The sequence below is a fragment of the Monodon monoceros genome, unplaced genomic scaffold (assembly GCF_005190385.1).
Source record: "Monodon monoceros isolate NGI ecotype Baffin Bay Population unplaced genomic scaffold, NGI_Narwhal_1 Super_Scaffold_21, whole genome shotgun sequence".
Classification (NCBI taxonomy): Eukaryota; Metazoa; Chordata; class Mammalia; order Artiodactyla; family Monodontidae; genus Monodon; species Monodon monoceros.
Window position 1 is genome coordinate 91,315,399 of NW_021703778.1, and position 14,347 is coordinate 91,329,745.

The following is a 14,347-nucleotide window of genomic DNA, read 5'->3' on the forward strand; positions in this document are numbered from 1 at the left end:
GCTGTACGGAAGATCCGAATCGAGGCACGAGCGCGAGCTTCCTCGCGGTGGATGTGGAATCCCCCAGGTCTGGGCGGGGGAGGGGAGTGATGCGCTTTGCCGGCCTAAATGGAGCTATGAGTCATTGGCGTCTTATTCCGGCCTTGGGACGCAAACGCGGTCACGTTTAGAGTCCATGTCACAATCTTTCTCTTTATTTGGTCTGTGATTGTTAGGGATGGTGCATGATACCGGATAGCCAGGAACACAGAGAGGGATGGGCAGGAAACTACACGTTACAGGGTGGAGAGTGGCAGGCGAGGTTTGGAGAGGGTCTGTGAGCTGAAATACCTGCAACACCTACCCTCAGTCCTAACTTTAATAAGACTTATCCAGAATTTAAGCGGAGATTCAAAGCTACTCCTAGGGAACAGGGCAGGGTTCTTAAACAGTGCACTAATTCATTTCGCTCAACAACTATTTATTGAGCACCTGCTATGTGCCAGACCACAATTCTAAGTGGGCAGATGGGATGAGGGCAGCAAATATCAGCACTAACCTGGGTTCTGCCCTCTGGGAGTTTACAATCCAGGAAACAGCAAACAAATAGTCACACAAACTTGTCAACTGTATCTCAGTTAAGTGGGAAAAAACCCAAATAAATATATATTCATCAACTATAGTAAAACTATGAAGGGAAAGTACAACGTGCTATGAGAGAAAAGCAGGGAAACCTAGTTTAAATTGCAGAGTCATTTTTTTTTGGCTGCGTTGGGTCTTCGCTGCTGCACGTGGGCTTTCTCTAGTTGTAGCGAGTAGGGGCTACTCTTCCTTGAGGTGTGTGGGCTTCTCATTGCGGGGGCTTCTCTTGTTGTGGAGCACGGGCTCTAGGTGTGCGGGCTTCAGTAGTCATGGCATGCGGGCTCAGTAGTTGTAGCACACAGGCTTAGTTGCTCCGAGACATGTGGACCAGGGATCAAACCCGTGTCCCCTGCATTGGCAGGCAGATTCTTAACCACTGTGCCACCAGGGAAGTACCAGGGAAGACATCTTAAGTGATGTTTGACTAACAAAAATGAGTAGGAGTTAATCAAATGAGCAATGGGGAAGAGGAGAGCAATGCAAAATCCCAAGGTAGGAATGGGCTTTTCCTAGAGGGACTGAAAGATGGGAGGCAAATGGTACTGATAAAGCTGGAGAAATAAGAAGTCAAGTGGCAGTCTTTGTAGGCCAAAGGTAAAGAGATTTGTAGTCCAAACGTAATGAGATTTTTTTTTCTTTTTTTGAGATTTTTTTTCTTAAGGGTAATTAGAAATCATTGAAGTATTAGAGCAGGAGAGTGTCATTCTATATATATATATATATTGGCCGCACTGCGCAGCTTGTGTGATCTTAGTTCCCAACCAGGGATCGAACCTGAGGCCCTGGCAGTGGGAGCGCCAAGTCCTAACCACTGGACTGCCAGGGAATTCCCCAATTTATATTTTAAAAAGTTCACTCTGGCTACTCCAAGGAGAATGGATTGAAGGGGAGCAAGAGCAGAATTAGAGAGACAGTTGGGAAGCTACTCTCATCATTCAAGTGAGAGATGATGGGGGCTTGGCCAGGATGGTGGTGGTGGTAGTGGACATGGAAAGAGGTGGACACATTTAAGACAGCTTTTGAGGGCAGAATCTCAGGACTTAGTGTTAGACTGGATGTGGGGGAAGGAGGAGTAAGGGGGAGGGATATCTTAAGGATGACTCCCAGGCTTGAATAATTGTGTGGATAGAGGCATTATTTTGTGTTGGGGAGAGATTTAGATTTCAGTTCTGAACACGGCAAACCTGAAATGCCTTTGAGACATACAAGTGGAGCTGTCAAGTAGGCGGCTGGAAATACAAGCCTTGAGCCCGGAGGAGAGTCTGGGTTGGAGATATACTCTTGGGAGTCATGGGTATACATATGTATTTAAAGCTATGATATTGGATGAGATCACCAGGGAAGAAGTGTACAGAGAGCCTTAGGACCAAGGACAGGGATGGCAGTACTTAGAAGCTGCAGTGATTAGAAGGTGCCAGCCAAGACATCTGATAAAGAGGTGTCAGAGAGGTGAGAAGAAAATAAAGAGGGGCTTCCCTGGTGGCGCAGTGGTTGAGAATCTGCCTGCTAATGCAGGGGACACGGGTTCGAGCCCTGGTCTGGGAGGATCCCACATGCCCCGGAGCGACTAGGCCCGTGAGCCACAACTACTGAGCCTGCGCGTCTGGAGCCTGTGCTCCGCAACGGGAGAGGCTGCGATAGTGAGAGGTCCGCGCACCACGATGAAGAGTGGCCCTCGCTTGCCACAACTAGAGAAAGCCCTCGCACAGAAACGAAGACCCAACACAGCAAAAATAAATTAATTAGTTAATAAACTCCTACCCCCAACATCTTAAAAAAATAATAAATAAATAAATAAAGGGTGGTGTCTTAGAAGCTAGGAAGAAGGAAGTGGTAAACTGCTGAAAAAGGGAGTGATAAACCATTGAAAATAACTGAAAGGGCAAGCAAGATGAGAATTTAAAAGAACCCATTTAATTTAGCAACAGAGAAGTCATTGGTGTGTACAAAATCCTGCAGTGAATAAACTCATGCATATGTTTTCTCATACACACACAAAAGTCACTGTTGAGTATCAGAAGAGGAATTCTGGTGGAGAGGCTGGAGTGGAAGCCACACTGGAACAAATTGAAGAGTAAATGAGAGACGAGGAAGCAGAGATGGCGGGTGCAGAAGAGTTTGTCTGTGAATGGAGTTAGAACAATTGGGCAATAACTGAAGGTGGGTTGTGGGGGTCAAGGAAGGGTTTTCTTGAAGATGTAGATAATAGTGGGTACATGTGCCTATGGGAGTGAGCCAGCTGAGAGGAAGAATAGGATGCTTCAGAAGGGAGATGGGATGATCAAAAGAGCAAAGTCATAGAGAAAGGGGCAAGGGAGATGGTACCTAGAGTAGCATCTTCAAACTCCTTTGTGCATGTACCCTCACAAAAAATATATTTTTAAAATGCACCCTCTTCATTTTTAGTTGATGCCTAAATTATTTCATAATGTTAAATAGTTGTAAAGGACATATTTTCTGCTTGTTGTATATTGTGTATGCTCTTTATTCATTTCTAAACTTTTTTTTTTCTCTTGGTGTTTCGTTTTGGATAATATCTATTGCTATGTCTTCAAGTCCACTAATCCTTTTTTTTTTCCTAAAACGTCTAAACCGTTGATTCCATCCAAGGATTTTTTTTTTTTTAATCAGACATTTTAGTTTTCATCTCTACAAGTTCAATTTGGGTATTTAAAATAAAATATATATATATATTTTTTCTAAGTCTCTACTTAGCTATGTGAACATATGGAATAGTTATAATAATGTTTGGATGTTCTTGGCTTTGCTCTCTCAAGGACTTCCTCAAGCAGAGCATTCTCAAGTAGTCCTTTTATTTGTTTTTCAGAAAATACTGCAGAGGGAGATGCCAGAGTAGGAGTCAGAATGAAGGAAGGGTCAACTGGGAAAGTGGAGGTTGGGGAGGCGAACTTGCCGACCTAAGGCTCCTTCTTAGGCTGATGAATATGAGGAGAGGAAAATTATGAAGAAGGAAGCTCTTGAAACTGATTCCCTTAAAACTATCTGTGCCCACCTACCTTCTAGAAAGTGTTCATGTCTCTGTGGGAATGCAAGCCCTAGTTGAAGGCCTCTCATGCAAAGTGTGTGAAGCCATTGCTGGGGCCATTACTGCTTCTTTCTTTGTAACAGAAGAGATGGGTTGAGAAGCCAGTAGGAGCACGGTAGGTGAGTTGGGGACTTGGTGCCTTGAAGGTGAGCACATTTCACTCTGATGCCTCTAGGTTTCTTCATGAATAATGAGTTTTTTGTCTACTGAAAGTCGGGGTGCAGGGAGGTGAAGGGCATCTGATGTCTGAAGCAGGTAGAGAAAGTATGAAATGACCATTGCAAAGAATGGAAACTAGTAACTGGAATGGAAGCTAGCTAGGCAGGGCGGAGACTGCAGGTGAGGTTGGAGGTCATGGATTCAAATCTACGTCAGTCTGCCCAGCTGAGTGATATTCGTTAGCAATCCTGAAGCTCTTGTTTGATGTTTGTGAACTTGGTAAAATGTTGATCTTTTCCCTATGTTAAGGTCTAACATGAATAACCACACAGAGGCCTCATGATAACAAGTTTATCAAGGTCCTTCCAGGGCTCTTCAGTGCAAGGTGGCTTGGGACAGCCAGCCATTTACACAGCACACAGTGGCTTTCTTTTGTTTCTCATCTTCCCAGTGAATTGAGTTACAGCTTCTTCTCTTAAGCATAAACACCACTACACCTTGAGTTACTGCTGTCCCTGTGAACAAGGGTGAGGTTAGAAACTGTAAGGAATGTCTGTTTTTCCCACCCCCAAGCAAATCTTTTTTTTTTTTTTTTTCCAAGCAAATCTTGATGCATGGCATGGGTGCCAGAGAGCTTGTCATTGCCCACGTGTACTATCAAAGGCCAAGATAAGGCCACCATGGAAGAAAAGATCAGAAACTCTCCAATATGTCCTCTTTCCTGGTACCCCTCCCCCACCTCCCTGTCTTGTCATGCGCTGGGAGAAGGAGTTAGTTGGAGGGGCTGAGGGCCTTTGGCTTATAAATCTCCTGTGAGATGTCTCTTTCAGAATCAGGCTCAAGCTGAGATATTGCCTAAATATCATGGTATGGGATGTGCCCGTAAAATCTAAGATTCTGCCGGTCAATTCAATCTCTAACATTGTCACCAAAGCCATGGAAAGATGGGTTTCCCCATAGTGACAAACTATTCCAAGTTACATTCTTAAAACATACGGTACATATACTCATGCTCTGGGTGTGAGTTCAAGGACCTGTGGCACAAATAGGAGAAATGACCTCAAGTCCCAAATGAGTGTTCATGCAGTGTCTCAGTGTTAAGAAAGCATTTCTCGAATTTTCCAGAGCCATCGTGAATGCTTTGACTGGTTTTCCCTTGCCTCACAGCATGCATCTAAGCCTCTCCCCACATGTGTCCAGGGCCATACACTCACTGTAACCACCCATAATGATAATAATAGATCTGCTGAAACTCAGAGGAAATAGAAAGTGCTTCAAATCCCGCTTTCCAAAGTTGGGGCTAGAGAGGCGGGCGGGATTACCCACTGCTGTGGGAAGCCTGCTCTTCGTTCGGGCCACTCTGGGTGTGAGGTGATGTTTTGGATTACCACTGGGTTCTTCCAGTCCTTTGGGCCCACTGGTGTAAAGAACAAATCCAGTGGGTGCCTCGGCTTCTCTGACTCATCTGCCTTCCTGAAGGGTTGTGTGGCCACAGCCTGCCAGAAGGGGACCCTGCGGAGGGCCCTCAGTTGTCCCCAGATCCCTGATGCCCACCCCAGCCACCACTTCATGCTCTCTCGAACGTTTCACTGGTTGTGTTCAGGCCAGATTCCTGACGCTCCAGTCCCAGACATCAAGGTCTCCCCCTGCAAGACACGAAAGAGGGTGCAGAGGAGCAGGTCCTTTCCGTCCAGGGCCCTGCTGCCTTCCTACAACACAGGGCAGAAGAGCCGCGGTGAGTCACTGAGAGACCACTAAGATGTTGGACTCGCTTTTGAGTCAAGGCCAGACTTCTGCTTATGCTCAGTAAGAAGGGCTCACCTTGTCCTCCCTCTGGCTGATGGTCCCAGACGAGACCAGAGCTCTCTCAGCCTGGCTGTGTGATAACAGAAGGATATAGTCCATGGTGCAGAGAAGCCAGGCCAGAGAGGCTGAATTCTACTGGGACATGAAGAGAGAGGTCCCAGCGGACCTCCAGGGAGATGGTCCAAGTTAGTCCTAGTCACTGTCTCTCCTTCCTGGTGTCGGGAGTCAAATGGGTATCATTATCTTGCAAAGGAGCCGACATAACCGGTCATTTCTGCCCACGGTCTTCTGTCTCTTCCACAACGCCCATATTTTCATTGGGGTTCTGGCCTCACTTCTTATGGGTTACTCGGAGTGGGAGGTAGGGCTCAACAATATAGGAAAAAAACCCTAAAACACCCCCTGATTTGCCTCCAGCTCTGCCACAGACTGTCTCTTTGGCCCTAGAAAAGTCCCTTCCCCTCTGTGATACTCATCCATAAAATGACCTGCATCAGTGGTTTCGCATCACATTCTTCAGAGTCACCAGGAGCTTGAGGGGTTCCCCAGGGTCCCCTGAGAGGCACAGTAGAAAGGGAGGCTGACCTGGCTCTGTACTCCCCCACCCCCAGCACCCACCAGAGTGGCTGCTTTTCATCTGCTTTATATACTGTTTCCACACAAGGATTCTTTGAAGAAAGGATCCTGAGGCTCCAAAGTTTGAAAACTGCTGGAATAAATGATTGTTAAGGTCCCTTCCAGTTTGAGATACTTGGACTTCTAAAGCCCAGCTCAAGTCGTTCCTCCTCCAGGAAGCCTTCCTGGTTACCATTCCTGGGTACTTGAGCTCCAGCAATAGTCATGGTGACAGGCCTATGGCCCTCAGCACGTGCTGCATGCTACTATCAGTGACCCATCGATGCCTGCATGTGTGTGTGAGCTGTTTCCCCAGCTAGAGAGTGAGCTCCTTAGGGCAGATGTCTGATTTTCCCTCCTTGCCTCTGTCCCCATGTAGTGCCATAGGCAGAGTTGGTGTTCAGTAAACTTGCTGAAGCTCCAGGTGTCGTGAGCTCTCATGTGGGATAAAACCTTCCAGAGAGACCCTTTGCTTTGGGGAGGGGGCAGTCAGCCTTTGGTCTGCTGAGTACCCCTAGAGAGACCCGTCCTTAGGAAGCTGGGACCTTGACCTGCGAAACAGCTTCAGACTTACACACTCCTAAAGAGGGCAGCCCTGAGTTCCTGCCTTAATTGAACTCTTCTCAGCCTCTACTGCCCTCAGTGCGTCTCCTGGCAGGGACTCTCCACACATTGTGGCCACTGAAGAGGCCTCCTCCTCTTGACCCTGAACCTGGGAATCAGAACAGCCAGGATGCCTTATGGATGGTAGGCTTCTCAGCTGGAGCTGGAGGGAAGCATGAGGGAGATGGGGAGGAACTCCAGGCTTGCTCAGAACGTAGCTCTTTCTGGAGATGGAGGCCTAAAGTGAGGAAGGAGGGGAGTTTACTGAAAGGCATCTGCGAAGGCAGGTTGTTAGAGGGTGTCAGACCAAAGATCAAGACAGCCACAGGCCAACGTCCCTGGGGCAGGTAGACAGGAGGAGAGTGGCAGTTGTGGTGGAATGAGTCAGGAAGCCTGTTCTGCCATTTACTAGCTACGCGACTTTGTGTAAATCACTTAACCTTACCTAGTCTCAATGTCTTTACCTGTAAACTGGCGGCAAGAGGACCTGACCAACTGTAGGCTACCCCACACAGAAGTGGTGAGATTCCCAGGACACGATGGGTGTGGAAGTGTTCTGCAAACTAAAAGATGCAGGACGTAAAGGATTCTTATTGTTGTTAACAGGGGAGAGGACCCTTCCATGTCAATGCAGCTCCCCATGAGGGACCATCAGCAATTTAGGGGTGCTCTGAGGCTGACCATTCCTCCTCCTCCACTTCACTGCCAGCAGCCATCTCTGCCTGGTCTTGACAAATTCCTGGTCAGACTGAGGGCTGTGAGGGGCACAGGTAGTTAAGGACAGAGGGCCCAGCCCAATTCTGGCCCAGAGAGGATCCCCAAAGAGAAGGAAGTGTCCTGATAAAAAGCCTCTGAAAGGTGTGAGGTCCAGGAGGCTGCTGAGGCTTCCCAGGGCTCTTTTGGTTGGTGAGGTGCCCTGGCAGGGTCCCAAGGACTGGGTGCCTTAGTCCCACTGACCTTCTTGTCACTTGGCATGGGGGCCAGGTCAGCCTCCTCTGATATATGGAGCTACACCTGTGGCCTTCCCCATTCCAGAGGGTGGGTCCTGGTTGGCACTGTGGGGCAGACGAGCCCTTAGCAGGTCACAAGGAGAGCTTGGCGTTTCACTCCAAAGACCACCCCCCCGTACCCCTCCACTGAATCTTCTAGATGTGGGGAGGAAGCAGAAGCCCCTACCAAGGCTGGATCATCTGGCAGGGTTTAAAATCCACAGCTGGAGAGTGAGACCCCTCCACGTTGATGTGAGGAAACACCAACAGGCTCTAGCCTGCTGCTGCCCCTGCCTTGTCACCCCCGACAGGCTCTGGGCCCCAGTCCGGCCTCTCAGGGCCCCCCTCAGCTGCTGTAGCCTGAAGTGTGGGTGCTGGGCCTGCGCACCCAAACGTCTGGCAGATCTGGCTGGCTGTTGGGCAGCACCACAGGGCTGCCATCCCCTGGCCCACCATGGCCTTTCCAGGACGAGCTGCTCTGGTGGGAGGCGGGCAGTGATGGATCGTACACGGTCTCCCTCAGCGCCAGCCACAGCGTGTCCCGCTTCCCATTCAGCTGGCCCCGCTCAGGTACTGTTTGCTCAGTTTCATCCAGGTCCTCTGGAGAGGCACCCACGGAATCTGGCACACGGGCACTGGGCTCAGAGGTGCTTAGGCAGGTCTCGTCAGAGACACTGAGCCCCTCCAGGGTGCTGGCTGAGGAGCAGAGGCAATCAGGAGGTTCTGCGACCTGGGGCTTGGGCTTGGGGGAGTGGGCTGGGGCTTCTGGTGATGCCTGCACGGGCTCAGCCTTCTGCCCTTGGGAGTCCTGCCTGGCCCGGGTTTTGGGGCTGGAGCCAGCCTGCTTATAGGGGGAGGAGGTCTGCAGGGCTGGGCACTGGCTGAAGAGCGCCTGGTGGTCCAGGAACACCTCCCTTGGGGAGGTAGGGGCTGGTGGGAGCCGGGAGCAGCAGGGGCCATCATGCAGCTGTAGATCCTCAGAGAGCACTGAGGGCCGGTGGGACAGCTTGCTGGTGGCTGTACTAGTGTCAAAGCTGGGACTCCGGCGTCGTGCCAGGGGCTGTAACTCGTACTGCTCTGGACAGGACCCAGGCGCCCCTCCCACTGGCCCTGGTCGTTGGCGGCCTGCCTTCTCCCCTCCAGGCTCCCCAGTTCCGGCGTCCCATGGCAGGTGGGCACAAGGCCAGAGGATTTGCCCACAGTTCTTCTCTGGTCCAAAGAAACAGCAGAGAGATTGGAAGAAGAAGCTGGCGAAGCCGCAGCTGACGCACTTCACCATCATGAGGACGATGCCCAGCTTGCGATAGAGCAACACCGAGGCAGGCAGCATGAGCACACCGGCTGCAAACAGGGCTGCAGCCCCCACTGCCGTGGCGCAGCTGGTCTGGCGCAGCGAGAAGGCCACGCGGCTCAGGCGGTCAGGGTGTGGGCACAGGTGATAGGAGATGCAGTAGTTGACGGTGAAGTCGACCGAGAGGCCCACAGAGGCAGAGAGAAAGAGGGCCTCAGCAGTGTTGAGCTGCCACTCGAGTAGAACCAGGAGCCCCACCGTGAGCAGCACGGTGCCTGCCACGGCTGCCACAGAGAACAGGCTAAGTGGAACATTCCAGGTGCCCAGCAGCAGTGTGGCAAAGGCCAGCGCCAGGGCCAGGCCCAGCACCACAGCAGGCTCGGTGCTCAGGCTGTGCTGCAGGCTGTACAGCTCCAGACGGCTGGTGAACCAACCCCGGCGCAGGCCGGGGGGTGCCCTGCCCAGCTCTGCTGCCAGCCAGTAGCTGACCTCAGTGTAGAAGTGGTGGGCCTGGCTGTAGTCTGGACTATACTGGAAGTTGGTCTGGAACTGCAGGACCAGGGCAGCCAGGCCGCCCTGGGTATTGAAGCGGGCTCCCAGGTCCCGGGTGCTCTCGGGGCCTTGCTCCAGAGCCATCATCTTGAGGCAGTGCAGGAAAAGCTGGGGGGGCCAGGGGAAGCCCGAGTGGCCACAGCAGAGGCCAGGCCCCAGGCGGGCGCAACCGGGGCTCTCCATCCAGCGCTGGAGGGCCTCCACGAAGCACAGCGTGGGCCAGCCCTCTGGCTGGGCCCCAAAGAAGCTCTGATTTCGAGCTCCCTGGCAGAGTGCCAGCAGCCAGCGCTGGGCCTCAGGACCGCTGGCCGAGAAGGCAGGGTCACTCACCAGAGAGCTGTTGCTGCGAGGGTCCAGGGGGTCGCCAGTGTCCACCGGCAGGATGCCCCACACCAAAACCACAGGCATGTGGCCGCCCTCACCCTGAGGCAGCCGCTCGAACAGAAACTGCTGACGGTACTCAGCGTCGAAGCGTTCGAAGGGGTGGCTGGGCCGGAAGACCTGGCCGCGGGGAGGCGGCAGCGTGGGCAGCCGCAGGCGGGGGCTGACGCCAGCGATGTAGGCGCCCCCCGCCGCCAGCGCGGCGAACCAGCAGATCCAGATGTAGCGGAACTTGATGACGCCGCAGGGCAGGAGGCGCTGGAAGAGCAGGCGCGAGGTGCTGGCGGCCGCCCTCCGAAGCCCGCGGAGCCGCCGGTGCAGCGCCAGCGCCAGTCGCCGGGGCGTGCTGCCGCCCCACGGGCCGCGCGCCCGGGCCGCACAGCCGCGCGCTAGGTAGCGCTCGTGGAGCACCGCGGAGGAGGGCAGCCAGGCCAGCGTGAGCGCCAGGTGCGCCAGCACAGCCGTGCCCATGTAGAGAGCGAAGCAGCGGACGGCGGGGAGGCGGCTCAGGTAGCTGGCGTAGAAAGCCGCGCCCGTGGTGAGGCCCGAGACTAGCAGCAGGTAGCCGAAGTGGTGCATGGTGCGGCCCACGCGCTGCGCCAGCCCCCCGGAGGGCAGCTGGCTCTTGCTGAGGCGCCAGAGGTCGAAGAAGATGAGGGTGTGGTTGGCGCAGACGCTGCTCAGCAGGACAAGGGCCGCCAGATTGACGAAGGGGAAGTAGGCCATCCGGAAGGCCACTCGGTAAAGAAAAAAGGCAAGCAGCAGGGAGCCCAGCACCCCCAGTAGCACCATGAGTGTGAGGAAGAGGGAGCGCAGGTAGAGGGCGATGCTGAGGAAGATGGCGGCCAGGGCCAGCAAGGGGTACACCGTATCCTGGGCCAGGTAGTGCCTCAGCAGCTCCTGCTTGAGGCCCAGGTCCATGCCAGTGATGGATGTGTAGTTGTCAGAGAGCCCCCAGGGCACGGCTAGGCGGTCCAGGTAGATGCCCATCATGGAGGCACCCTTCGGGGTGGGCAGGAAGAGCAGGCTGTACTTGAGGGAGGGCACCTGGTAGTCAGCCGTCTGGGGACTCAGAAAGTCCCTGTCCAGCAGGAAGTGCAGGAGTTGGTAGACAGCACTGCTCCGGGAGCACTTGGTGGGAACCTGGGCACAGCGTGGGGGTTTGTCCTTCCCGGGTCCCAGACAAGAGGGCACCAGGGCACCACGGTGATAGTAGAGGGCACAGGCCCGCAGCAGGGCCAGCGTGCGGGCTGTGTCGGCTTGAGTAGTGTCCAGGCAGGAGGAACGATTGGAGAGCACGGCCACATAGTTGCCCAGGGACCAACTGGGGCAGCACTCGTTGGCTGCTGTACGCTGGCACAGAGCCCCAAAGCTGGTATGGGAGCGGACCTATAGGACACACACAGCACGAGAGAGCTCAGGGGCAGTGCAGGGGCCCAGGTTTCCCCAGCGCTGTCCGAGGCCCTCTCACCTCCTTTCAGGCTGCAGGGCAGAGGCAGAGAGGTATCTTGACTGCCCAGCAAAACCTGACTGGTCAGGCCCAGGTTCCAGCAGCTACATCTTGACTCTGTCAAAGAGCAGCCTCAGGAATGCTGCCCCAGGCCTCTGCCTGAGAGGTCTTGCCCTAAGGGCCCCAGCAGGTCACACACCCCAACTCTGCACTGCCTGAGACAGAAGTAGGAGTGGAAGTGGCAGCCACAGATGGAACAGGGCCAAGTGTCCAGGGAACTGGACAGGTGGGAAAAGTGGAGGCCAAAACATTCCAGGATCAGGGTCACTGCCAAACCCTAGCCCCCTATCTCTGTCCACTGGTCTGCTTAAACCTTGTGAGGGATAGGGCTGTTTCTTTTTCAGACCTCATGCCTGTTTTTCTCTCCCACCCTGATGCTGACATTACAATAGCTGGTGTAGTTACAGAGAATGCTAGCCTGGGAATCAGAGGCCCTGTACTGCCGTCAACTGGATGTATGGCGTTGGGCCTGAGATCATGGTGACAATATTAACATTTATTGAGAGATCACTATTGTCAGTCATTATGCTATATTTTTTACAAATTCTACCTTGTTTCATTGTCACAACACCTCTATGAGGAAACTACCATTATTCCCATTTTATATATACAAAGACCGAGGCACCGAGAGGTTGAGAAATGTGTCTGAGGTCACACAGCCAAGGAGTATTAGAGCTGGCCTTGAGTTCAGGCATCTGACTCCAGAGCACATGTTCTTTAAGCCTAGTGGTGTTCACACTGTTTTTAGTAGCGAAACTTTCTTCAGATGTTATAGCACATGGTTCTCCAGTTAGCATGACTGGATCTGCAGCGCTTGGGTTGATGGGGGCTGGGGGCCTTGGGCCGGGGCCTCCTCAACAGCTCTTGAGGCTCCTTTTCAGGACCTTTCGAAAATCCCCAGGCTCTGCAGGGTCTGTCTTCCAGCACCTGTGTCTTGGCTCTTCTGGAAATAGCTGACTCTTCTCTCTCTGCCAACCCAGAACCTCTCAGCAGGGTTGCAGTAATTTTCTAAGCAGGGAATGCTCTCTCCTAGTCCAGGCTGGGAGTCCTGGCTCAGCTGTATTTCCTTATGATCAGGTCCCTGGTGTCCCTGGTTCCCCCACCCAGCCCCTGGCACCTCCCTAGCCAGCTCACCTGATCCTGTTCCATGCGACACATGGAATGGATGGCGTGCAGGTTCCACAGGCTGCCCGCTGAGGTGGACATGAACACCAGCTGTGCATAGCTCTTCTCTGCAACACACCGCCCAGAGCTCACCCTTTGGCCCCAGGTCCTGGGCCCACCGAAGGGAAGATGCTTACCCAGGGCCATATGAGGTTTAGATTCCCAGGAGCCTGAAACCTGTGCCTGCCTGCCTGATCCTGGGCCTGCATCCCTCCCCTGTGGCACACCCCCATCCAGCTTGCCCCTACCTGGCTGGAGCACCTGAGACCTGCCTCCTCATCCCAGCTGTAACTCAACTTCCTTGGCTTGAATGTGACTGGCCAGGCTCCTTCCCCTTCTGTCTGCCCAAATTTGTTCTCCTGGGCCCTCCTGTTCTCGTAGGTGAGGAGGGGGGTAACCACCATTAAAGCCAGGAACTGGCCAGGCTGCAGCTTACCAGGGGGGCCACAGAAGAAGCTCTCCTGCCCTCTGGCCTCCAGGGGCTCCACCATCCTCCGAGGCCGGACCATGCCCTCCTGGGCACTGCTCCAGGGTGTGGGGCTCAGAGTGGTATGGGGGTTTGAGCTGAGGTAGAGAGGAAATCTATGCCAGGCCCTCTGACCTGCCTTCGGCTGCTCTCTGGAGGCCTCGTTCTTTCCCCGGTTCCCCCCAGCAGTGGAAAGATGGGAACCCATTACCTGTTCAGCTCAAGGTCTGGAGAAAGGGAAAGCAGCTTCTTGGGGCCTGTGAGGGACTGCAGCGCTCTCCAGACCACTAGCTTGCGCCCAATGTCTGTGTCCCGAGGCTCAAAGCCCTGCAGGGGGGAGGGCAGAGAAGATCAGGCCGGCAGGAGTGGGAGTTCTCCTTCTCCCTTCTCGGCTCTGCCCCTTTGGGTCCCTGGAGTAGGGAAGGCTGGCCCGCCTGCCTGGATTGTTGGACACGAGGATCACCTCTATACCATCTCCCAGCTCTCTCTGGAGAGCCCACTGCTGCCTCCCCACTCCCAGCTGCGCCACTCCCATTTTCTGCCCCAGACTGAGCTGAGGTGGCCAGGCCTGGGGGCCCATCCCTCCCCTTGGTTCCTCACCAGTAAGGGCTTGGAGAAATCGGGTAGCTGGCCCCCCAGCAGTCCAGCCAGGGTGCAGAGGAGGATGACAGCCAGACACAGCAGCAGCACGGCCACTGGCCACTCAGCAATCAGCTGGGAATAGCTGGGAAAGAGGAAGAGATCCCACATGAATTAGCGTTGGGTGTGATATAGCAGGGAATGCGGGAGCTTAGAAGCCACCAACAAGGGATGGTGGGGCTAAACTGGGCACTGGCCTGGTGACCCCTAGGGCTCCAGAGAAGGCCCAGGCCTACCTCTTTGGCATCTGGAAGGCCCGTACCTGCCTGTGGAAGAGAAGAAAAGACACTTGCTTGCTAGAGTCCTCTTGTAGGGTGGGAGGTTGGGATGGGGGTGGAGGATAGAGGAAGATGGCATCAACCCTTTTAGGCTTTCCCATTCCCAAGCTCCAATGCTTCCTTCCTCTTCCATCCAGGCTGCCTCCTCCATCAGACGCAGGGGACATCCTGGGCTGCCTCCTAGTGAAGGAGTCCAGAGCCTGGGGAGCGGGGTGGTGGTGGGGGGG

The 14,347-nt window shown here is 53.9% G+C and overlaps 1 protein-coding gene across 1 annotated transcript; it reads right to left on the reverse strand.

Annotated features, from left to right (window-relative positions):
* Window positions 1-2,672: 2,672 nt before the first annotated feature.
* Window positions 2,673-14,199, reverse strand: DISP2 (dispatched RND transporter family member 2). The gene is made up of 6 exons (XM_029237121.1): window positions 14,105-14,199; window positions 13,804-13,927; window positions 13,415-13,530; window positions 13,174-13,301; window positions 12,708-12,805; window positions 2,673-11,452 (listed from the first exon to the last, which is right to left on the reverse strand). Exons 1-6 carry the CDS (start codon window positions 14,197-14,199, stop codon window positions 8,186-8,188), a joined length of 3,828 nt encoding a protein of 1,275 aa, XP_029092954.1. The 3' UTR covers window positions 2,673-8,185.
* Between the last annotated feature and the right edge of the window lie 148 nt (window positions 14,200-14,347).

Bases quoted from the DNA above. Each gene is read 5' to 3' on its own strand.
- DISP2 (XM_029237121.1), bottom strand. From the start codon at position 14,199: ATGCCATCTTCCTCTATCCTCCACCCCCATCCCAACCTCCCACCCTAC. The intron at 12,806-13,173 runs GTAAGCTGCAGC...GGTGTGTTGCAG, and splicing joins CTTCTTCTGTGGCCCCCCTG to AGAAGAGCTATGCACAGCTG. The intron at 11,453-12,707 runs GTGAGCTGGCTA...TGTGTCCTATAG, and splicing joins GTCGCATGGAACAGGATCAG to GTCCGCTCCCATACCAGCTT.